Raw genomic sequence first — 26,418 nt, 5'->3', positions numbered from 1 at the left:
ATCAATCTTCTTTAAGTTTCTTAAATTAGCTTCAAAGCAATTCTGAGCTGGTTGCAAAGCTTGCTTAACACAGAACTGGACAGGAGCCAAGGTGACTCAGCGCAGCAGTAATTAATGCAGATAAAATCCAGAAGGAAGAGCACTCACTACAACATTTTCAAAAGCACTATGAAAATAATAAAGAAATCCCTTAGAAGAACCTGTTTCTCTACATATCCGCTGGGATGAAAAGCAGCTTCCTAATGACAGAGGCTAAATGCCAGGAGATGGTCTTTTAGAAAAAATGCCTTCCAAGTTCATCCGCCCTTCTGCAAATGACTCATGAAGTATCTCACAGGGTGGTGGTGGGGAGAAGCAGGAGAAATATAGCTGGGAGTTCAGAAATCCTGCAGGACAAGCAGGGCAGATACTGCTCCTAAATCACATTTTTTGTGATCAGTTATGAGGTAGCAGTCCCTTCACATAAAGTGTTAGTGGCAAATTAGATTCAAAGAATTCCTTCTACTCCTTTTTTGCAACCTGACAGACTTGTTGGCTTCTCTCTCTGCCTCACTTCATAGTGATCTCAGTGCTTCCTACGACAGACCAAGTGGCATCTGCCATGCACTATTCCATTTTCGTTCCTCAATTTGCTGTAAAGAACACTGAAAGTACAGTACAGAAACATATCAGATAGATACACCTTTTGAATTAAATATATATTGAAGTCACATTAAAATTTTTTTCCCATAGGTCTATGGGAGTTATGGTCTCTTTCTTCAATTACCTCTATGTTTAGGTATTCAAGAACGAGATCAAGAAAAGAGATATCCCAATGGAAGCAGCACACACACAAGTAACATCTGCTGGCTAGTGCAATTCCTTTCATTAAATCCAAGATTTACTTCACTGACAAACCTGCTCTGACATGAGACAATTCACTATAACACTGTGTAAGCATTAGAAAGCAAACAACCCTCATCTTTACCATGCTGGAAATCAGTTCAGGTTGTAATGGTAAACACTTTAAAAATAAAAAGCCACTATGCAAGGGAGGGAACTTACATTATGTACAGTATTCCATAACAAGCTATTCTTATTTATGGTTTTCTACATCTAATGGGAAATGAGAAAGATACACTCACTCAAACAGTAACCAGCTAATTTAGCATTTCTGTTCCCGTTTTGGTCAGAACTTGATTGGTTATCTCAAGACAGCTATACTGTTGAGCTGCTGCTTCAAAAAGATGACCCAAATCTTGTCTCTAATTCCTAATGCAGGGCATCTAGAGTATGCAAGGCATTCAAATTTCACCTGTAAAGGCATATCCAAAAACCCTCCTACAGAACAAATTGAATTTTAACACTGGTGACGTCAAATACCCAACTTACGTCAGAGAAGGACCTACATATTCCACTTAGGTTGCCAAGAAGCTTGGTCAATGACTTCTGATAGCTGAATAATTTCAGAGTTATCCTGTTTAGAGATGTTGCTGGCAACTCAAAACCAGAGGCACCATAAATCACTACACACCAAGAAAAGTTTCACATGTAGTTAGCACAGCAAAACCCTTGACTTCTACTCTTTGGCTTGAAAAGAAACATATCATCTATTGTGGACAATGAATGTTACAGAATTCTGAAGAACTTCCTGAAAAACAACAGGACACTTAGAAGCACTTCGAAGCACTTTTGCATGAGGTTTCTCATTCAAATTATATTTATAAAATTTAATTTTTGAGACTTAAACTTTAATTTAGAAGATTAAAACAAACAAAAGGCTGCAGAAGGGAAAAACAAACAAACAAAACAAGACACCATCTGAAAAGCAGTCAAGAAAAAAATTGGAAGTCCTAGAAAATACCTAAGAGTGCCAGTTCAGAAGAAAATAATTTTAAGGATCAGATCAAACTGATTTCAATGACTGAAAAGTGGTGACCACATCCTTGTAGGAGAGACAGTACTTCAGGCTCATTTGTTGTTTTCAGATTTGCAGTTCTCCATGATGTTTTTTGTTTTGATTTGTTTGTTTTTTTTATATTGCTTTAACAACGGGGGTGAAGGGAGGGAATGATAACTAAAGTAGTACAATGAAAGCCTACAAAAAATTTCAGTTTATGATGTAATTTCCAGACAGACATCATAACAAGGCTTGAAGGTACTTCATAATAGGAACACCAAGAGGTGTGCTAATGCATCTCTATAATAATATTCGAACAAGGAGGAAAAAACAAGAGGAAGAAGGAGAAACTTGTTTATTTAAACAGTAAAACTATGGACAACTTGGACCGATCTTTTCTTTCATGGGCAATATCTGAAAAGGTGGGAAAATTCAACAAACTTTAATATCAGTCAAAGAATTCAAATATTAATAATCACAAAACAGACGAAACATCTAACTACTGCAAGTCAACTTCAGTGACTGCTTGTAGTTCAAAAATGCACCAAGAAGTGGAAGAATAACTTCAGGGATGTTCCTACCGGTAAAAGATTCCTCAGTTCCAGGGATTCTACCATTAACCTTTGAATCTTTTTTGTATCTTGCGTATCTTAAGTCATTAACACTGAACACTTTGTGCTATCACTTCCAAAAGCATTTGGCCAAAAAGCAAACTGTACTTGTCAGGAAGAATTTATCCATCCATTTTACTGTGTATGTGAGAAGAGCAAGTCAGAACTAAGGAAATCTACTTCTTGATATCATTCATCTATATGGGTAAAAAAACTAGTTGCTGTGAACTATAATTATGCTTCTAGGAGGTTTCCCTTGTCCCATAAATTTTCTAAGATATGCCTGCAGGACAGAGCAGAAATAATTAATCAAAGGAAAGATGATATTCTATCAATACCTCCAGGCAGTGTTGATAAAATAAAATCAACTGATAAATGAAGCTGCAAACTAGATTACCCTTAAAAAAATTGTGCCATGATGAATTTGTATTGGATCACAGATAGATGAATATCCAAAGGAAAAAAAACCTCATGTAATTAGTGATTGAACTGTGCTGGTTGGAAAGCGAGCTGCTACTTTCCCTGCTTTTTCCTGGAAAAAAAGCATTCTTTCAAAATGCACCAAGATTGTGTCATTTTAATATAGCTCACAGCTGTTATATGATCATCTTGCATAATATATATCCTTTCCTAAGCTTTACTTACTTGATAGAGGGCTCCCAGGTTACAGACAACTTAGTTACAGTGTTTGAAGTAAGTCTACTTAAGATTTTACCAACACCTGGAATTACTATTTAACAGTAATATTCACCACTCAACTCTATCTATCTTCCACCAGGGTGATTTATGTTAATTAACAACAGAAATTAAAATTTTCTGTTACTAAGGATCAAGTAGAACTTTATCAGGTTTTTATAATATATGTAAAAAATTCATGGGTATTTTTCACTACTTTTAAATATTGCTAATTATAATTTGGTTCCAATGCCTCTATGTAGTTAACACACAGTTACTATTATTAACCATCCAGAAACATAATTTCTTGATCTGTCTTGCTTTCAAGGTGTGGTTGGGCAAGGAGCCCTGCTAACAGGCTGTCTGTATATAGCACTTAGGTGCACAGGTGAATACAGTCCACGACTAAGCTGTCAAAGTGCTCCAATAACACAAGTAAATAAAGGAGCAATAACTTCTAGTTTGTTCTCTGTAGGCTGCTGTACTAACTTAAATGTTTCTGCATCAGTTGTATGTCAAGCTTAATATAAGCTAGTTACTAACCTGTGTGTGCTTAGAGGCCTGGGGCTCCCAAATACAAACCCCCCAGCTCTGGCAGAGCCATTTCTGTTCTGAAAACACCCCAGTTCCTTGGTGGCCCACAAGGACATCGTTCAGAATGAGAAATTCACTCACTGTGAAGTGTCTAAGCGGAATATGGGGAACTGTGGGGAAGTTTCATTACTAACAGGAAACAGTAAGAGTCTCCTGCAGAAAAGAGGTGGCAAGGGAGTGCTTTTTGCAAAGAGAACACAAGGCAAAGCTACATGAAAAAGTAAAATAAAATCCAGTAAGGCAAGAAATGCAGCATGATGTTTGGACAGGTACAATCGCCTGCAGGATAGGAAAGAACTGACTAAATAATTCAGAGAAGCATACGAGAGTTACAGAGCACATCCAAATGAACTTGAGCAAAGAATTTTTAGGCAAGAAAAAACTCTTTAACTGGCACATACAAGCAGAAGTCTTTCCTACAACATGAATACAACAAATGAAACAACTCTTTTTACTGTACTCAACATTTGCAAACTTCAGTTACAGTTACTTTGCTTAGCATGTCACATCACATCCTGGACATTTAGAGAAGCCAGGGAAAAGAAGAGCTGTCTTCCCTGTCTGTGAGAGACACAATGGAATGCTTAGCAAGCATAGCAAGGGAATATAGGTGAAACCTTGTGGCAGACTCCTCTTTCCCCTGCAAAAAAGAGCTTTTTAACAATAAATGCAGTGAAACACTGGGACAAATTGCATAGGGAAACTGGAGGTTTTTAACAACCAAGTAGACTAAAGCAAGTCAGGAATATACTATTACATACACTACAGGTAGAAGTGGCCTGTCTTAGAAGCCATAATTGTGACCTGTCTTAGAAGTCACGATGGATCCACGACCACATTGCCACTGCATGCACACACTGCAGTTTCTTCCCTTTCCCAGTTTTTCTGTCCTGTTATCACAGCAGCTCTGCCAGAAGTTTTTCTGTTCATGACTGCAACATCCCCTGCTAGGCAGTAATAGTTGGTTCCTTTCCTCTTGTAGGAAAAGAGAGAATCCAACCTCTTTAACTGCAATGTAAAAAATAACCTCAAAAGATCATTTCAACTTATACTTTATACGAACCCAGGAAGAGAAGCCTCATAAGTAAAGAAAATAAATGGAATGAAAGAGAACAAGCTTCCTTTCTGCCTTTCATAAAGCCACGATGTAATAAAATTTCACAGAATCATAGAAAAATCTTCAGGAACAGCTGGTGAGAACAGAAATACTTTCAAAAAATCCATCAACTAATTGCAAATTTGTATCAGCTATGTTTCAGAAAATGTTTTAAATATTTATGTATAATAAAAAGTGAATATATACTACAGTTGCCTGTAAAATATTGAGCACTCCATGTTTATAAGTAGCATGGACCTCATTAACAAGTAAGCAACTACAATTACTTCTGTTTTGCAAATCTGTTCCAATTTCAAAATCATCCAGTGGCAAAGACAGATACTTACCCATACAATTTATTAAGTGCAAGTTCTCTTCTTGATGATTTAATGACTATACAACACCACTAGCAAAATAGTAAAAAAGATAAACTTGCCATCAGATCTCTGAATAGCCTGATTATCTCAGTAGCCTAGTACTAGAATGCAATGCCTTTCCATGCCAAATCAGTGCCTTGAATTCTGATCTGCATCAGTGAGGTCTGACAGCTGTAATCATCTAATGTCCTTTTGCCAGCGAATAAAGTGAATAAAACTAATGACTACAGTCCCAGAGAGAACTGTCTTCAGTGCAGCATTAAATCACAATTTAACCCACTCCTGGGATAGGCTCTGTGAGGCAAAGTAATAAGCGAGCAGGATGGATTAAAAAAAAATATTCCTATACTTGCAGATGAGCACGCTCCTTATGAACAGTGCGCTGGCATGCCAGTGAAGCTGATTGTCTCAAGAAAGAGACAAAGAAAACTGGTAGTTATCGCTCCTTTCTTTTAGAGGACAATTACACATACAGTCCTTACCATGATGAAATGTTCTACTTTTATGACCGCTTGGGTCTGAACAAGACGTGAAGAGCTATAAGGAAGGTTGGGAACAGTAGTTATTTGTAGAAGCACTCTCTGCATTTGATCCTTCACCTTTATACAACGCGACTGTTTATTCTGCACTCTATGAGACGTACACTGTACTTATCAAAAGATATTGTTTTGTCAGGATTTAACATTGTTGGAGATATTGGGAGTGGGCGCTGTTTAGGGTTGGTTTTTGTTTTGTTTTGTTTGTTTTTCTTCTGTACGTTTGATGCTAAAGTTTTATGAACTGGCACATGCTATAACAAAAACTTATTTACCAGTTTTCTGATCATGTCTGAAGAGTCAACTCCTGAGATCAGCAAAAAGAAGAGCAACCTATATCCAAAAATAACCCTAGCACATCAGTGTGTAACCACAGACAAATCTCATTCTAAACATTTTTATTCCTGTAAAATGGAGTTAGTACTCCTCACTACCTTTGAGTAATAACACCAAGTTGCTTATACGAAAGGGAAAATAAGAGCTGTGAGAGTATTTCCACTGAGAATCATCAGAATTCTTACTTATTTTTTAAGAGAGTTAATTAAAACAGTGATGTCCATGGTTAATTACTGGATGTAAGAACTACCACAGGAGTGAATATGAAAGCTGAAAAGAAAAAAAAAAAAAGAATGGAAAGATCTTCAGCAATTTGTTTAGAAGAGGACGAATAATAAGCATTTTACTACAACAGAACTCTCATTTTAATTCTTCTACATCAGTAAAGAATCTACCTACTGAGATTCGCGAGGATTTAAACAGATGTTCACTTAAGATGTTTGAGTAAATAACACTTTCAATATATATATATATTTTTTTTTATGGTAAAATGCATTCAGTCATTTACTGTAGGAATCTATACTGTTTTTATTCACTGCTAACAATGCAATAACTTAAGACATGGAAGGTTGTAAAATAATCATTTAAACTCCTTTACAGTTGTATAAAGCTCCTGTATACCAAAACAGATTCTCTACACTAGGTTCAATAACTAAACTCTGTTTTAATCCATGTGATTCTATGCTGTGTTTTAGGAAATTCTGAGAAAGAAATTGAGCATGTAATGCAGCTTGGGATCAAGCATGCTAATATTCATTACAAAAACAACCATTACAAGTTCAATCAAAGATTCGACTGAGTAAGGCATAAGAATATTTGATAACACATTTTAGTTATGCTATGATGATTTAATATGAATCATAGAATGGCCTGGATTGAAAAGGACCACAATGATCATCCAGTTTCAACCCCCCTTCTGTGCAGGGTCACCAACCACCAGACCAGGCCGCCCAGAGTCACATGCAGCTTGGTCTTAAATGCCTCCAGAGATGGGGCATCCACAACCTCCTTGGGCAACCTGTTCCAGTGAGTCACCACCCTCCGGGTGAAGAACTTCCTCTTAATACCTAACCTAAACCTCCGCTGTCTCAGTTTAAAACCATTCCTCCTTGTCCTATCACAATCCACCCTCATAAACAGCCATTCCCCCTCCTGTTTATATGCTCCCTTCAAGTACTGGAAGGCCACAATGAGGTCTCCCCAGAGCCTTCTCTTCTCCATGCTAAACAAGCCCAGTTCCCTCAACCTTTTCTCACAGGAGAGGTGCTCTAGCTCTTATCATCTTAGCACCCTCCTCTGACTGGTTTGAAGAACTCCACGTCCTTCCTGTGCTGGGGGCCCCAGGCCTGGACGCAGTACTCCAGCTGGGGCCTCACAAGAGCTGAGTAGAGAGGGACAATCACCTCCCTCTCCCTGCTGGCCAAACTTTTTTTTAATGCAGCCCAGAACACAGTTGGCCTTCCGGGCTGCAAGCACACACTGCTGGCTCAAGAAGGTTCTGCAAACTAGCATTTTAAGAAGTTCTTCAATTCCCTACACATTTAGCAGAAAAATAAACAAAATCTGATATTAGAAAGCTTGGGAATAGCAAATCACAAAGCCTGTATGATGATCCAAAAAAAAGAAAAGACTGGTATTTTAATATCATCCATCCACACTGTGTGGTCTGGTATTGTATTATTTCTTCCTAACAGCAGTTCTGTACTCCTCCACACTAAACAACATCTCTATTGTTCTGCATTCTGCTGAACACAAACTCCCAACATCTAAACTATACAGCAATCCTCTGAAGTATGTAAGAAGGGGAGGGAGCAACTTTGGACATTTAGGTCTTAAAACAGGAAAACTGCATTGCTTTCTTTGCCAATCCAGTTCGAATTCAATTGCTACATCCCTTCTGCTTGGAATATGAAGATCTGATTCCTACTCTATTCAACTCCAGACTTAGGAAATATCACTGTCTGCCAGAATTACTGGTATGAATTATCTGAGTGCATTGGATGCTGCTGCTTAAAGTATACTGGGTACAGAGTAAAATTCTACTCTGTTTAGGCAGGCTTCAAAAATTCAAGATCATTTAAGGTCATTATGGGAAATTCTTCACTTGTTGCTCTTCTAGACATAACGTCCTTCACAAGCACAAATTTTCACCTTAAAATGGAATGCAATATGGCTGCAATATAAGTCATTTTTCAATATACTATCTTATGGCTTTAAAGAGTTACACAGCCTTAAAACCAAAAGACCGTGTTTTGAGTTGCTTCCTCACTGACCTGTAAGCAGAAAAGTTAATGGCAGATTAAAGTGGTGCCCATAGCAATCACATGCTGAGGGTGTAACAAGTTAAATTCACACAGGCACACTGCCAATGCTGCCACAGTTGTCACTGTGATTTTGTTGATGCCATCCAGAGCAAGACTGTTGACTAAGTGCCAAAACCACAGCCATTACCAAAGCACCAGAAAAGCTCTAAGCTGAAGATTTCAGTCTCATCTTGGGAGTTCTGATGAAAAGTGAAACAGTCCAGAGTTTATTTTCCCCTTGGAAGGGGGTAGATGGTCTGCTAACTGTGGCAAGCACTAAAACCCATGCACTTCCTTCCTAACATCCCCTTCTCCCCCACAGTATTTCTTAGTCTTCTTCCCCACTGCAATATGAAACCACAAGGAAATAAAAATGAATAAAATTGAAACAAGCAATAATAAACAACTTGTTTCCCCAAGTATTAATTCTTTTCTCTCATCCCGTGAGATAAAGATGGGAGTCAAACTCCATATGCTGTAAAAAACAAGCTCCAGCTCCTCAAAAATTAAGTTCTGAAATGGGAAGAATTATTTTTTTGTGCACAAATTCAGTGTAAAATGAATGCACTTTTCTCCTCTGATGTAAGAAACACAGCTGACCCAGCTACTGAACCAAAATTCAGTAGCTCTCCAAAACCCAGTGACCTCTCTGTACCTATTAGATGAGAATTAGTCTTCTTCCTATTGCTTCTATCTCCTATCCACACTGAAAAAAAGTGATAACATCAGCTCTTGTATTGCTAAGCAGGTTGAGCTTACTACATCTTTCATAGGACACTGCTTTCCTCTGCTGCCCTTTTTACTCTACATTTTAATGAGAGCATTTAATGCTCGTGAACAGACTCTTAACAGCAACAGCAAAATCCAGGAATAGCGTGGGCAGGTGCTGTGCACAAATCTCTCCCACAGCTCTGTCAATCAATCTCCAGCCTGACTCATCTTCTGTGTTTTATTTTCCTGAAACAGAGATTAATAACTGTGGCAAACTGTACAGTGCTAAGTTCCACTAGGAATTAGAATGTTCGGAGGCTAATTTTCCCTCATCAATGAATCATAACTTGAAATCAGTGCTGCAAAGAAGTGCAGATGGGGCTGAAAGGCAGAACAACAGAACATCTTTCTTATGAAAATCATTTCACTTGTAAAAACAATTTCTGCAAGAGAGAATCACAGCCTCAAGAAAACAGATACCCTTTTAAAGACTTGTCCTTCTTCACAACAGCCTCTGAACAGCAACTGTTTTCAAAACAATTAAGTTGTGCTATGAATTTCACAATTCTTTTGCAAGAGCTAATTCAAACTTCATCTGTCAATAGCAGCATATGTGTTTTGTTCACATCAAAATACGAGGGCTGCTCTGAAAGTAATGCCTCCTATTTTGCTATGTTGGCTTATGATATCAGAGGCACATGTTGGTGGTATAGCAGTAGAGCACAAACCTTCCTGCCAATGCAGTGTGACAGATGGCAGCAGAGGGGTGGTCTGACAAAATGGTATTTGACATGGAAATGTAGGTGAAGCAAAGATGTGTGACAAATTTGCTCCGTGCATAAAACACTGCACCAATTGTCATTCATCAATGCTTGCAGAGTTTGTGGAGACCAAACAGTGGATATCAGCACAGTGAGGTGACAGGTGGTGCACTTCAGCAGTAGTGACAGTGCGACACCTCTATTGGTGAAGATTTTAGTAAGTGCAGTACACAGGATCCTGTTCATCACTAGCAAAAATGCATAGCTAATGGTGATGACTAGGTCAGAAAAACAGTGTTTTGTAGTTGAAAATGTACTCTTACCAAATAGTATTATTTTGCTCTTTGTATCTATCATAGCTTCTGTGTAAATAAATAGGAGGCATCACTTTTGGAGCTACCTATGTATGTTAAGGATAGTCCTGAAAGGTATTAAAAAAATGGCAAAAGGAGCTAAGCAATATTTGACTGCATATCAGCCTAAAAGTAGGTGAGTTCTGAGCCAGGACAGACAACTTTTACCTATGATTAAGTGTCACAGTGAGGTGTTAATATGGAGAGGCATATAAGCACTTAGTTTATAAAGATAAAATACAAACCTTTTATTTAAAGCAGCAGTTGAATTATCTATGCAATAAACATGAACGCTCTTGGCAAAAGCAAAGTTCCTGTAAAATTCACTCATGGATTTTGGCTACTTCCCAAAGTCTGTCATTTGGTGGATCAAAGCATTCAGTGATGCAAAGAAATCTCAGGAAGCATTTGTTAGGAAGAAGTTACTAACACTATATAGTATAACATTTAACAAATGTAGCCAGGATAAAATATTAGTAAGACATTCCACCTGTGAAGGTGGTAAGACACTGGAACAGGTTGTCCAGAGAGGTTGTGGATTTCCCCTGCCTGGAAGCATTCAAGGCCAGGATAGATGGGGCTGTGAGCAACCTGGTCTAGAGGGAGGCGTCCCTGCCTGTAGCAGGGAGGTTGGAATTAGATGATCTTAAAGGTTCCTTCCAACACAAACCATTCTATGGTTCTTGAAAATTTATATACAGAAAGCAAACTTTGTTACTGGTTTATACTTGTAAGTGCAAGGAGTCTGTGAAGAAAGCTTTACAGGTGATCCAAAAGAGCAAAAAGCAGGCGCTGTGACATTTTCCAGCTGCCATAATTTGGATTTCACACTCATGACACCTTACAATTTCAGTTCAAGTCTTCTTAAAACAGTTATATTCAAAGACTGCTAAAAAAACAACAGGTCATTAAAGTTTCATATATGTTATACAGACAAATCTAGGAAGAGATGTTTCTTCAGGTATACAAGAATAAAAAAAAATATTCTTTGCAGGGGACCTGCTTTTCCCTAAGGTCGTACACCAGAACAGAGCCAACTACATTTTTCTTTACTACTTTAGTAATTCTGATGGAAATTAAAGTTATGTCATGAACTCCATAATGCTGCTGGTGCTTCTATAATCAACAGCCTTTGCCTAACTTCAGATTTTTCTTGCATTCTTAATTTTCAGTTTCTTCCACAATTCCCTGAACCAGTGCCTGAGTTTTGAAATGGATATGCAAGGTTGACAGCCATTTATAAATTCCTTTGATGAGCCACCATTTCTCTTTCTCTCATCCAAATCCGAATTAGCACAAACATTAAAGGTCCATGTGGGATTCCACCAATGGGGATGAGGACTGGGCTTGTGCAAAAGCATGCAGCATGTCAGGCCAGGTTACTACAAAGGTGACCAAATAGTCCCAGTCACAGCTGCAACAAGCAGCTGCCTTCACAGCTCATTTGAGAGTTACTCCTGAATCTGAACAGTGTAATTCACAGTGAATCATCAATTCCAATGACTGCAGAAGTAATTTCAAAGGTGTTACCACAATGGACTAATTTGCTGACAAAAGGCAAAGCTGAATGAGTGGTTATCCAAGAGTGTTCTTTGAACACTTTATGATCCTATTGTAACTGCACAGGTCACATTTACCTAGAGCTAGCTCTGACTAGGAGTAAGGAGAAAATCAGAACAATAATACTGACTTCCACTCCGCCAGAGATTCACACAGTAGAGGTTTGCACAGGGAATAGCAGAGCATGCTTCCTTTTTGAAACAACGTGCATTACTACTCTAACCTTACCCTAATTTAGTATGTAATTGATTTAAATATAAAATGAGATTTTGTTTTTCCAGTCATAAAATATGATTTACTAGAAAAATGCATTATTTCTTATTTATGGCAAGCCCTTCAAAACTCTTAATTAGATGGGTATTTGTATTCCATTATTATCCTTAAGTTTCATGTCAGCATTATATTTGTACCAAGTTCTTCCCTAAAGAAAATGCTCTCCTCTTTTTCAGCTCACTATGCCCCAGAGTAATTCTGTGCAAGTCTCTGAAATGAAGTTGATTGAAACAGACTCTGTGAGAACACTTATAGCAAACTGTCATCTTCAGAACTCTTATTTCTGTCTGCAGATGCGTGGACAAACAGATGAGTTGCTTACAGCAGCAACATGAGCATACTGAACTGTCTCTCTGCTTTTACAGAGTCTGTCCTGTATATGTACTGGGGCAAAATTAAAATAAGAGATTAAGAAAGATAGCATCTCCTTTCCAAGACTCCATTGAAAAGTGTTACAGTTCACTATAGTAACTCCGAGGTAATTTCCTATTTTTCCACACTAAGTTTATTTAAGTTCCACTTATAGGCATTGTTTCCTGTTATACTTTTGGCTATAGAAACAGAGATCTTCTACTCTGCTCTTATTCTACGGTTGCAAAATCCTATGTATAAAGTAACTAAACCACTTTCCAAACTTTCTTCTATAAATTGCAGGGATTAAATCTGCTATGCCTTAGGATGTAACGACATCCCTAATTACTTCAATGAATTTGTACAAGTTCCTAGATATTGTTCCTAAGATAAGGTTAAGGTTCCTAGATACTGTTTTCTTAAAGTCCAAACCAGGGCCCAATACCTTATCGGCGTTTATCAAAGCTGTGTTTAGTGGCAAGATCACTTGTTACTTGTTAAAATGTGTATTTCACATAATATTTTTAGCCATAGTATTTATTATGAGCTCGCAGCAGGTATCTATAAAGAACCCTGTAGGGCTCTTAAGCTAAAGAAATCACTCTCCTTCAGCCAAGCACAATTTCGTTAAACATTCATCTAAGTGTTTACAAGTGATGGAAGGAATTGCATTTATTACCTGAATTGTCTGGTAAACCGAAGGATCAAATCCTTTCACAGTCACCTCCCGAAAAACTCTTGGCTCCAGTTCCTCTTTAGTCAGATCACAGTGATATATAATACCTACAACAGAGTGCAACTTTGTCAGCTTCAAGTAAGAGGCACTGTTAAAAGGATGACAGGCATTGTGATGGAGTAATGAATGATAATTCAGCAGGGTGGGAAAAAAAGCTCTTGATAACTCCTTCAGTTAACACTTCTTAAAAAATGATACATTTAATCTAAGAGGGGTGCAAAGGTTTTCTGTAAAGACAATAATTCTTGCTGCCCAAAGTTAGTATCGAAAGCGGATTAAACAAACTGGAAAAAAAGAAAATCATTTGTTTTCATGAAGTAACATAGCATTTATTGAGACTGACAAAATTGGAAGAAGTATAAAGTTCACTTTAAAACATCTCCCCCAGAGCTACCAGACCAAGAATAACTGTACTAAGAATTTTATTCAAGTCATTTTTCTCCTTACAATAAAATATTTTGACATTACAATTCAAACAGAACCCTGGATAAGAGAAAGAGCGAGGCATCAACTTGAGATTGTGACAGAGTAGTAGAGAGTACCTATGTGACTGAACAGAATTTGGTCTCCTACCATTTATTTTACATCCTGATCCTGAAGGTTTGAAGGCAGTCTCACTTGCTTGAGACACATCTGTGTTTTTTCCAAGTGATTTTGCATGAGAAAAATCTCTGACTTTGAGCAGTATAAAACTTCTATTTAAACATGTATTAAAGTAAAGAACAGTACAAGTTTAAGGCAATAAGCTTTCCACAGAAATTTTCTCTGCAATAAAATTAACCAGAGTGGACAATACTTGATTGAAATACTGCTGTATTGTGTACCTTTTAGGTAATTGCTTTTGGTTTCCTGAAATTATTACAGAAGTTATGGCTATAAAAATTACACTGAAAAATGAAATAAGGAGGACACATCTGACACAAGTTAATTGCCTCATTAAATCATTTTTATAGACTGTGGAAAATCAAAGATAAAGATTGACGACAGAATACAAATGAAAACCAATACTTAAAAACTGGTAAAACTTATTTTCATAATGATGAATTAATGGGAGGAATAAAAGGAGGAATACTCTAACCTTCTGGGAAGTATTTTATTTAATTGTACTTGCCATATAGTGACTAGCAAGCCTAATGAAGGTGAAAATACATAGAAGCATTACAGCAGCATTAAAGTAACATGAAAGCACAAAGGAAACCATGCAAGGTGGTCACAGGCAGAGCAGCTGTTATACATATATACAGCTGCTCAGAGCAGGCAGAATAAGTGCATATTAGGAAACCACGTGATGAAAGAAGCAGTCATAGATGGCATTTTGGTAATGGTTTGGCACTTAATATCCCAAACCATAGTCATCTCTGGTACAAGCCACTCCTTTGTACTTTCCAAACACAGATGTCTCAAACATGCTCATTACTTAAGCAACATGGACTTCCCAACTGGTAGATTCTGCAGCATGCAGCCCCTTTCCCCAGGGAAGGGAACACAGTTAACACATTGTAGATGTATTTAGTAGCTACTGAACAAGAGAATTCAAGTCCCCAGGAAAAAGCACAATATGTAGTGGGAAAAAAAAAAAAACCCACATCTTACCTGGAGATAAAAATGAAGTAAATTGATAGAATATTTCACTATCCTTCTTCTGTCCACTATATCCCACAATACTCCCAACCTCTAATGGGAAAGTCTTGAGATGTGTACCAGTAGCTAGATCATGAAGTTGCAGGATATTCTTCACATCATGCAGATAGCATAAAACGAGGAAGTTGGACCTCACACAAGCAACCCATTCTGAAGAGCATGGAAAAGAAAAAAAATAAACATAATATATAAATTGAATGAAGTTCTTTCGCATACATAAATACATACACCATACTCTTAAAGTTTTGTAAGTCACTTGACTTCTGAAACAAAAAAGTGAACCCAAACATACAAGATTACATTCTTTGAACATGCACTGACCACATTGCTTTAAGCTAATTTATGCAGACACAGGTAGAATGAATCGTTTAACTAAGATTATTCCTCATTTTGGGCACTTATAGATGAACATTATTCTGAAATACCAGAGATACCAAAAAAAAAATCCACTGAGACCTTGTTTTAACTTTCATGCATTTCCCACAAGTATTACTGGCGAAAATAAAATCATTATTATTTGGACTTAAGCTAAACTAATAATAATGAAGAGATGTATTATTCTGAGTTGCACAGTATGTATAGCACCCAGGTAGCATCCATCCTGTTTTTATTGTCTCATTATTCAGGAGACTATTCTTCTAAGCAAGTTCTATTCAGCATAGGAAAAGAGCTGTTGTGAACACTGTGAATACTCAAACAGGCATACAGGAATTATGGACATGATTAATTAGTTTTCTTTGTAGCATTGGTGAGGTTGTGGTTCTTGTCCTCTTCCAACCACGCATATGCCACTTTTCCCCTGATAAGTCAGACTGGAAATGAAAATCATGGATACGGTGCCAGCATTACACAATGCCTTATCTTATCTACTGGAGCAAAATCAAAAAGATGGACTCAAGTGAGCAAGAAAAATCAGGTTGGAATGACTGGGGCATGCTGCCAGTGTCAAAGCAGCAAGTGGGGAATTTAAAATGCCAACGCAGGAGCAAAAGACAAAACAGAAGCAAGAAAACATTGGCATAATTTCCATCTTATTCTATAGTATATTATTCACATTTTAACAGCTCATTCTCTTTCCTCAAAGCCCTGTAAATACAAATGACTTGAATTCATAGAGTTGTACTGAACACTGTCTTATAAAAACATAATTGAGCATTCAGGAGCCAGAACAGAAGTTCAGAGACATATCATGTGCCCCTTCTACTAAGGGTAACAAGCTCCTTCTGAACTCACTAATTTGCACAGCTTAGCTTCTTTAACAGCTTCTGCTTTCGTATGGAGTTTAGGTCTGTCATGATACCCAAGAGATTGAACCTAGCAAGACTACAGCCTACCCTTCTTTCAGCTTGATCAGAAAGAACCATATAAATTTGTTATATAAACAAGACGTTAAAGCTTTACTACTCCATCCTCTTCCCAAACATCACCCCTGAAATCACTTTTTCTTATTTTTCTTTTTGTCCTTTTCCTCCAGACTTTTCAACTCCCTCACAAACTTCTAGCCTAAAAAATCTGGGAATTTTTGAACAGAAGTCCCAGAATACAACATAAACCAAAAGTTCAGCCACAAAGCCATGGTCTGGTATAACAGCATGCAATATAACACTGTTTATAAATTTAATGGTCATCTAATTTTACTTCTGGAGTTTAAGCAAGACTGGAGAACAAAACATGCTTCATGACTTCATTATACATAAATACATATTTTGAATCATTCCTTGTCGCATACAAGGAAAATATGCAGTCATTTGAAGCACTTATTACATTGTCGTTGCACGAATCTGCCAACATTTACATCTATAACCAGATCTCTAATAAAAAAAATCTGAATTAAATCCCTCTAGTAACATCCTGCTGTAACAATGAGCTCCTGTGAACTCCGTCTTCTCAGTAATATCTGTAACAAATATGTGTTTGTTTAGTCTTGAAATTCCCTGGCAAAGTTTCACAAAATGGACTGAGATACTCTCAGATCAACTTCAAACATATTATACACGTAGCTCTGCTTCACAGAATCACAGAATGGCCAGGGTTGGAAGGGACCTCAAGGATCACGAATCTCCAACCCCCTGCCGCATGCAGGGCCAACCACCTCCATGTTTAATGCTAAACCAGGCTGCCCTGGGCTCCATCCAACCTGGCCTTGAACACCTCCAAGGACGGGGCATCCACAACCTCTCTGGGCAGCCTGTTCCAGCACCTCTCCACTCTCTGGGTAAAAGATTTCCCTGATGTCCGACCTAAATCTTCCCTCCCTCAACTTAAAACCATTTCCCCTCGTCCTACACATTTCAACCCTTTCAAAGAGTTGATTCCCCTCCCCTCTGTAGGCTCCCTTTAGGTATTGAAAGGCTGCAATGAGGTCACCCCGCAGCCTTCTTTTCTTCAGGCTGAACCTTGCTTCAGCATAGGTACTCTTCAGGAATTCTTTATTTTAAAAATTAAATTGCAATCAACCTTAATTTCTCACTAATCGTTTAGCAAAGCACTGCAATTTAGTGGATGCTTTCATTGAAAGTCAAACTACATTAGATATCCCTCTTTTCTATTAAAAAAAGAAAACAAAACAAAAAAAAAGAGACTAATTTGCCCAGGAGGCATGAGGCTTCTGGCTTCCTGCTACTAAAGAACTTGCCTAGGAAGCAGGACTTTTAACCTTATCATCAACTGGTTCGTTTACAAATAAGATACTTTCAGCAAGCTGAAGGTATTAGATGAGAAGACAATGGGAAATTTTAAAATTGTCTATGAGATTTCAGCAGCATATCCTTGTAATAATTGTTTTGGTGCTTTGATAACTGCCTCCAAAACTTACAGTAATGGAACCTACATAAATATGTGCAAATCAAAACAGAACAAAATAATTGAAGCAAGCTTGGAAGAGCAGAAGAAAAGAAAGACTAAGACCCAACATTTATATATACAGCAAGCAAACAATGCTAAATTATTAAAAAGAGCTATTTTTGACTGCAAGCTCAGCCAGTTACTCCCCTGCTCACCACTGAGAACTGCAGGTACTGTTGAGTTTATTGTGACAGCAGTCAGGCTCTGGTTTTGTACGTGCTTTGCGCAATGTACTCTACGTGCCTCTGCACTTCCTTGAAGGTTTTAAGACCGTGTGTACAAGCATCACATGTCTAAAAGTTCGGGCTGACACCACTACTGCACTTTTACAGAAAACAGGCAGCGATAAACAACTGTAGGATGTAGATCACTGTATAATCAACAGATATCAAGATGTTACAATCACAATATAATCAAGAGAGTTAGGCAAAGTGGACAATGATAACAAAAGAGAATAAAATGGGAGGCTTACCCTTCGGCTGGGCTCACCACAAAATACCAATAGAGGCGATCTCCAGAAGAGATCCTTCCCCACTGGTAGCCAGCTCTTAAATGGGTCAAGGAGGGGTGGAGCCTGGCTTCCGGCAGCACAGGTGAATTGCCTTCACCTGTGCTCCTCTGGCTGACTCATGGCTCACCTCAGGTGATCAATCAGAGGTTCAGGCCGTGACTCAGCAGTTCCCATACAATCACCTAACTATTTTGACTTCCCTGTTCAGTTTCGCTACAGATTCACATACTGAACAATAAACTAGTAGGAGGTTGCCTTTTCCAACCTGATCCTTTGGCTTAGGCATCAGAGATGGATGGAAACACTGGTCAGTGCTAAAAGCAGGCAGGAAGGAGCATCCTTGGTACTTTCCATTTCTCTCTGAAAATGAAAATATCCATCTTGATGACTACGTAGTCATAAAAAGAAACTGACAAGTTATTTTCTATACAATATGCTCATACATCCACTCAACAAATAAGAATGTGTTAATGGGCTGTGAAAACTTTAGCTAGGAAATGGATTTGGGTCATTTTTGGATTCTTTGGTCATCCAAATGATCATCATCAATATGATGGCAATCAATGTTCAGTGTCTCAGCAGATTAATATATATGCATGCTGGTATCAAGCAAAAGGACCCATAACTACCACTAAAAGATAGCTGAAGATAGACTTGAAATGAAAGCACTAGCAACTTGCAGAATAAACCATGAATCATTTTAAAACATGTGAGGGCAACTAAGTCCTCACAGCATCTGTCTTTCCTCTGAGACACCATCAGTGACAGACTGCCATGATTAAGTTAAGGGCAAAGCTCCAGCCAACTTCAGCACAACAAGGATTTTATACCCCACATTCTCTCAGTATGAAACACATAAATGAGAGAGCAGGGGGGTGGACAAAGCTCTTCTGAAGCTGCAAACATCTGGAACAATGCTTTCTGAAATAATCAGTAGGCTTTAGTCATCTGTGATTGATACAGCTTCTCCATGGTAAACTGAGTTAAACAGATACACCAAAGCCCTACCCTGGGAAGCAGAATAAGATTTAAATCAGGGACATGCATCTAGACCACATCCTCTACATCCCTGATCGAGGGATGCATCCAGCTTGGCCAGATCTTAGCTCTTAGTTGCTAAGAAACATGGCAGCTAAGCCACACCACATCTTGCATTAGGAATTTATCAGTCTGGTCCTTTGCACTGCAGCCAAGTTCTTCCTCTCTGTCATGACGGTGTGCCAGCCAGCCCCCCAGAGTACCTCCTTGGGGTAACAGACAGAACAGCTGCTCCTCAGAGCATCCATGCAAGCCTTCATTTGCTTTACTTTGAACACAAAACTCTCCAGTGTGGAGGAGGGGTATTTTGAAAGACAACACACAGTAAAGGAATGCACAATTTTTCTGCCAGCTGAGATAAACGTGAAGGACTGTTCACACCCATACAGATTCCCTGCCATTCAGGATTAATAATTTTGTGATCTCAGTTCAGACTTTCTCTCCTGGTTTCAACTATGCTACCAAAAGATAACCATCTCCAAAAACACTTGATAATTCTGGATGTTTGTTCATTATCACTGCAGATTCTTAAGGATTTCTGATTTAGAAGGTTAGAGGTATTAGAGAAATTACTGCCTTTCTCTAGCACAAGCTAGCAGAAGGAAGGCAAGCATTTTACATGCTCTGAATTTAGGTGTGCAGATGTTTGCAAGGTACAGAAACATTGCTAGCTTTGCCCCTACTTATTAAATGGTTGAGATTTGAGGCATGAAGATTGGAACTAGATGACCTTTAAGTTCTGTCATTCAAGGATATGGTTCTATTGTTTAAAATCACTTACCTAATCTATGACATTCAGGAATATTTCTTACTTCTTAGCCCTCCTTACTTAGGTAATCTATCTTTCTTCTCACAGTCCCAACTACATGGCAGGATGCAACTGCCACTTTTAAGTTGCCCTGCTCCACCCACAGGTACTGAGCACTTTTAGGGCAATGAGATAGTTTAATAACTTTTTGAGATCTATAACAACACAAACCACCATCCAAGTGTTTCTAATGACCACAGTGGTCACGGTTACACAGCTGCTTTTGAATGAAATCAGCACAACCCTTTGCAGCTATGCAGTCATTCAAACCACAAGTTCAATGTTAGACATGAACCTCCCCTAGGGTTAAATTTCAGGTTCCCTGAAAATCAAGAGTAACACTTCATAAACAAGCACAAAAGTGGGAGGGAAATGAGCTTCATTGCACACCAAGATGTACTCAGGTTCTTCATTCCATTTCATTTGAAATTTCATTTTCAAATAGCCATTATTTATTTCTTCCCCCCAACTCAGAGAGAAGAGATCCAAATTAATTTCAAGTCACCATGACGTCCCTGTTGTAAAATGAGGTGTGTGATCAGCTTCAATGTGGGACAATAACTGCTTTTTCCCTGTATTTCCCAAATTAGCTTATTTCTAAACAGTTCTGAAAATTAAAAAATGTCAAAGTCAATTAAAACAAAGTATATCTGGTAAAATTGGCATCCATATTGTCTTGTAGGCAAGAATATTTGTTTCTTGGTTAAATCATATTAGCATGTTCCTTAAGAATGCATTATGACACTTTGTGGAATTTCTCTTTTTACCACCAATGGACAGTGGCAGAATTTTATTGTTATTAATACTTAATTTATTAATCATAAATAAGATCTATATGCATGTGGCAAAGGTTTTCTGAAACAGAATTCAAGTAACGCACAGAAATAAAAGCAGATTGTGTCAGAGTTTTGATTGGAGTACTTATACATCCAGTAAAATTACAAGGAAACATTTGTGGCCAGGAGGACCACTGCCTATAGTATTTATAAGGAAATTCTAACACAACTGATTGTATTTGAGTAAGCAGTCTCGCTCACATATCTTGAAGTGGACAAGTAGCAACACTCATTTACACTATGAATCACTGCTGTCCTAGCTTTTGCTGAAGGCATTTCATTACATCGTCATCTCTAGATCACACAAAATCAAATTCCCTAGACTGCAAGGCTTACACGAGGCAATGAATTATTAACTGCCTTCTGCTATAATTATGTATTTCCAAACCAAATCTTGGAATGATTAAAACGAAATGACAATGACTGGTTTGCCTGCTATCTTCAAGTGCGTTAATTTATTCAGGGCTACAACCTCCTAAAAGTGGTAAAATCCCTTATGTGGGTGCTGAGCATGTAACGCTAACTTGCAACTGTCTACCACAGAAAAGCAACTGAGCAATTCAAGTTTATTTTACTGTAGCGCTAACTCTAAGATACATTTATAACCGACCTTCTTGTGGGGATGCTTTCATTTGCTCGTTTAACGCAATACCATCATGCACCACCCAAAAAGCTGGCAAAAAACAAGCATATGACTGCCTTTTCTTGCTCCACATTCAAATCCAGCAGAAGCCTGATAATACACAATAGAGTCTTGAAAATGACTGTGATAGTTTCATATGACAGATTATGTTTGCCTTCAAGTGTGTAAGAGCTGAATGCCCACTGTGTTTATAGTCTGAAGGCCAATGCCCCCAGCAAACCCATTTATCTGGGCTTTTGATTCTCTAACTGCAGCGTTTGTTATGTTTATATAGTCAAGACTGTCGCACATCATCCATTAGAGGAATGCTGCATGCATTATACTGTTTTTTAATACATGCACAAACATGAACTCAGTATGACTTTCCTTTAGAATGAAAACAAAATGGAATTGAGCTATGTGACATGGTGCAGCGAAGAACAGATGTGGCTTTAAGTTTGCTAGGAAGGAATATCTATCTAGTGCCTACACAGACATTGCACAATGCCTCTAGGCTGCCCAGATCACAGTGCAAGTAAACCCACGTCTGTTAAATGTATTTTATGCCAATCACATGCCTCTATCCCATTCTATTTCAACACTTGTTTTCTGTAAGTCAATTCTTCAGCTTGATCCCTTTCTATAAAATACTGTTCCTCGTAATCTACATATGGCTTCATGGACAGTCAGCAAATTTGCTTGCAATCAAAAATCAAACTTGGAAGCAGTTTTTTAACTTGCGTGCAACATTTATTCACTGTCTAGAACTGGAAATGTACTTCATTTAAAATCTAGACTGTTCATGATTCAAAGAGTTCATACTCTTGAGAAAAAGTTTTGTGTCTCGCTAAGCCCTGCTCACTACTTCTGTGTTTACCCAAAATCTTGCAAAACTCAGACTCCAGTTGTTTGGCAACATCACTGCAGTCCTGGACATGCCCCATAGATGCCTCATTTTTCCTCACACTGTTACATTGGACGGATGGGACAAAGACTGCCCAGAGAGCTTCTGGTCAACTGAAGAATATATCAAATAATATGCCATAAACACTTCATTATTCTCCATTTATGCCATATAGAGACTGTAGCCTGTCTAGGCTACAGCAGAAATCAGGCAAGATACAGTGCAGAAAGTGAGGTTTCTTATAGGTCTTGGAAGGTGAGATCTTAATCAGAATAGCAGCCAATTAGATTTGTCCTAGTAAGAGACAGAAGTATATACGGTAGCATACACGTATGTCCATCACATATACAGAGAATTTTACTCATTCTAAGAAACAGTTCCTCATTGGAAAAGTAGCAGACAGCAAATTAGTAAATTTGCATACAGAAAGATTAAAAAAAAGAAGTTGAATCTTTTTGTATAGCTGTAATTATGGTAGTTGGATAAATCATGTCGTCTAATCTGCACAGTCTGCAAATTAGACTACATGAATGTACACAAAGCATACGTCAAAAAAAATAGTTCAAGAGAAGTTTTTCTTTATTATCTGAAACTAATTTTAGCACAGTGTTTTAGTATCATTTTCCCCAAAATGGGATAAAAAACCTTCCCAATGCTGAACCTTAATTCAGAAAATTTATCACAATATACCTTGAAAAAAATAAACATTTCTGTTTTTAAGTCACTTTTATACTCCAAGAATTCCATGCACTTTGACTGTGTTGAGGTTTTCTACTACTGCTTCCTACCTCTGACCAAGTCTGCTCATAGTGTGCTATACTACTACTATGCTTGTTCTTTTCCTTCTTTCTGCTTACAAAGCCCCACTTGCTGTAATTTCCAACTGTCTAATAAGCATTTACTACATTAACACAAAGCAGGAAAATGTCTTCCCCTTATTTCCTACAAGAACAGAATTAAAACAAGGACAGATTAAGTGACTCCTTTATGGCCACACAGGACGATAGAGAGGGGGAGGGAGAGAGGAGGAAGGGGGAGGGGAGAATGGAATCCGGACCTCTCAAGTATTAGGCAAAACTTAATTGCAAGCAAACACACGAAATCCTAAACAAAATTTAAACATAGTAAAACAGTAAGGTCTGTACAAGATCATCCAACTTTCTAATGACAGCATTAGTTTAAAAAAACAGAGTAGAAAGACTTTTACATGACAAATTCTTACCTAAAACATCTTTTTCATGCTCAGGGATGAGAACTTTCCACTTGGATTCCTCTGGGTCACTGAAGTCAATGTTGATTAATCGGTAATTTGGAGAATGACGGTTTGTCTTGAAAGTGAATACTGTTCCTTCGTTGGTGACATACTCATACTCAGCCTCAAAGTTATCTATCAGCTTCACCCACTGAAGAATTCCTGCAAGATCAAACATATAAAGTGAATTCCTCAACTTCTGAAATAAAGCTTCCTTACACCCAAGAGCAAGAGCTTCCTCACAATTACTACAATTACTGTAGGTTCTTTCTCCGGTAACAAAAGCAATCAAAAGGGGTAATGCTATTGGAGGGGCTTAATATGTATGAATAATTAACCAGCTTAATAGGCTGCAGGGGAAAAATCCCAGTTCATGGACACGTCGAGGAAATTCTAACTAAATTCATGAAGAATACTGCCAGAACTACCAGAGAATCACATAACTGTAGGAGTTGGAAGGCACCTCTAAAGATCCTCTAGTTCTACCTGATAAAGTAGGTTCCCTAGGTTACACAAGAAAGCATCCAGACAGGTTCTTCAGTGTCTCCAGAGGAGAAGACTTCATAACCTCTCTGGGCAGCCTGTTCCAGTACTCACTCACTCTCAAAGTTTTTCCTCCTGTTCATATGGAACTTCTTGTGTTGCAGTTTGTCCCCACTGCCTCTTCTTCTGTCTCTGGACACCACTGTAAAGAGGTGGGCCCCATCTACTTGATACTATTCTTTTAAATATTTAGAAGTGAAAAAAATTTGAAAAAATGCCCCTCAGTTTTCTCTTCTGCTGGCTGAACAGCCCCATGTCTCTCAGCTTTTTCTCATGAGGGAGATGCTTCAGGCCCATCACCATCTTTGTGGCCCTCCACTGGACTCTCTCTACAAGCTCCCTGTCTGTTCTGGAACCTGTCCAGATCTCACTGAATGGCAGTACAGCCTTCTGGTGTCTTCTACAGCAAAGTTGCTGAGTGTTAGTGTTCAGCTATAGAAGTCCTTCGTTTTCTTTCTGCAAAAGATTTGATCTCTTCTTAAAGTGTGAAGTTTCCCATATACCTTGAAAGCAAAGTTTACCACAGAAAAGAAGTGATGCTATTTGAATTAGTACAATACATTTTAATATAAAACATTTCCCTGTCAACTCAGAGACAACATTCCTGGATGTTATTCTACAGAAGCTTGTCACCACCACCAGAAGGACTACACATGGTTAGCTAAATTATGTTTATCAAGAATGATATTGTAATTTCCCTATCAACCTTCTAGAATACCACATCCAATAATAGAAGTACAGCACTCTTGACCATGAACTACCTCAATTTATTAACTCCCTACCACAGTCTTAATATTGAATAACCTGGAGTTGGGACAGAAATAATCTGCTATTTTCTCACATCTTACTTTTTTTTTGTAACAGATTAAGAGGCCAGTGAAAAGAAAGAGAAGAATACATTAGATGAGATCAATATGCTTGTTACATCTGCAACTCAACCTATCAACCAAGCATACTATTATAGGCATGCAATAAGTAAGAGTCCTTACTGATGAGAGAAACTGAAACTTTTCTGTTTGTAAATTACAGTTGTCCATTTTCTACTTCATCCTCAAAACTAAAGGTTGTTTCTACATAAAGGACCCAAACTGTGCATAAGCATGTTCATGTAAGTCCATAATACAATATTTCCTTCCATAAATCAGCACAACAATATTAATAGTTGGTTAGGATAATAGAGTTAGGTCATAGCTGAGCTGTAATTGTAAGTTCAAAAAAAGATAACTGAGGAAGCAGTGACATGGCATTTTAAACTCATTAAATACATTAAGAGTACTCAGGTCTAGTATGTTCATAAAGCTCATGTCACTCACTTAATTGCCAATATAGTTTATGGAAAACTGCCCTGTCTCTTCACACAAAGTGAGAGGTTAGTCAATTAAACTTTACTTTTTATACTACTGTAATATAAACTTTGCAGATAATCTTGTCAACTTAGTATTTGAGAGAACATATTGCATGTGAAATCTTTATTTTTCACTGGGGCCCAAACTCTCATTTTTCTCAAGAGATTTCATGCTGAAGAAAAACCTTGCTAAGTGCTTCCTGAAGTTCTATGGAAAAAAAGCTTGCTTTAAAGTCCACTAAAAGCAGAAAATCTATCCTACATTTAACTCTAATATATACCAGTGAAACTGTTGTAAGATATCAATTCACACACATAGCAGTTTCACAAGATAAAAATTTGATTGCAGTATAACACTATAAAAATACTGGCACATTTGTATTTTAGTATGTAACAGAATGAAATCATCCTCCTAAGGAAGAACAAGACTTCATAAAAAGGAATCCCAAGACTGTTGAAAAAAACTCTTTTTTATGGTAAATGCACACAGTAACTGTGAACTGCACAGTCAAAAGAAAAAATAGTATTCAGTGGAGAAAAAGCACAATATCATTACATTAACGATTTATACTGCTGTCTTGCAACTCATTTATCCAGTCCCAAAAGAACAATCAGTACACAGTGAGAGAGCCAATACTCTACGAGATACACGAAGTTGTTATTACAAAAAATAAGAAATAAAAATAAAATCAAGAGCATTCGTCTTGTTAAAGTGTATATTATACAGTCCTTTGAAGACAAATACTGCAGATGAATTACCTCTAAACCATTGTCTCACTGAAGTGGTTAATTACATCAATATCTGGCCTGAGTTAAGAGCCAGTAACAAGGCAACTACAAGCAGCTGAAAGGGACAATTACATCAGCTACGTTTGCTACTACTACTTGCTGCAGTTTTTCAGTGAGAGGAAGAAACCCAGCC

At 37.9% G+C, this 26,418-nt stretch overlaps 1 protein-coding gene across 1 annotated transcript in view; it reads right to left on the bottom strand.

Moving 5' to 3' along the window:
• Nucleotides 1-26,418, bottom strand: part of PREP (prolyl endopeptidase) — a gene marked incomplete at both ends in the record, with an annotated part of 93,305 nt that overhangs the window by 20,960 nt on the left and 45,927 nt on the right. The window contains 3 exons of the mRNA XM_079549934.1: nt 13,096-13,199; nt 14,746-14,943; nt 23,579-23,770. Coding sequence (XP_079406060.1) covers nt 13,096-13,199; nt 14,746-14,943; nt 23,579-23,770 — 494 coding nt within the window. The remainder of the gene's footprint in view (nt 1-13,095; nt 13,200-14,745; nt 14,944-23,578; nt 23,771-26,418) is intronic.

Source organism: Tetrao urogallus (genome assembly GCF_951394365.1).
Source record: "Tetrao urogallus genome assembly, chromosome: 2".
In the NCBI taxonomy this organism is placed as follows: domain Eukaryota; kingdom Metazoa; phylum Chordata; class Aves; order Galliformes; family Phasianidae; genus Tetrao; species Tetrao urogallus.
The sequence above is the reverse complement of the archived record's forward strand: the minus strand, read 5'-3'. Positions and strand labels throughout refer to the sequence as shown.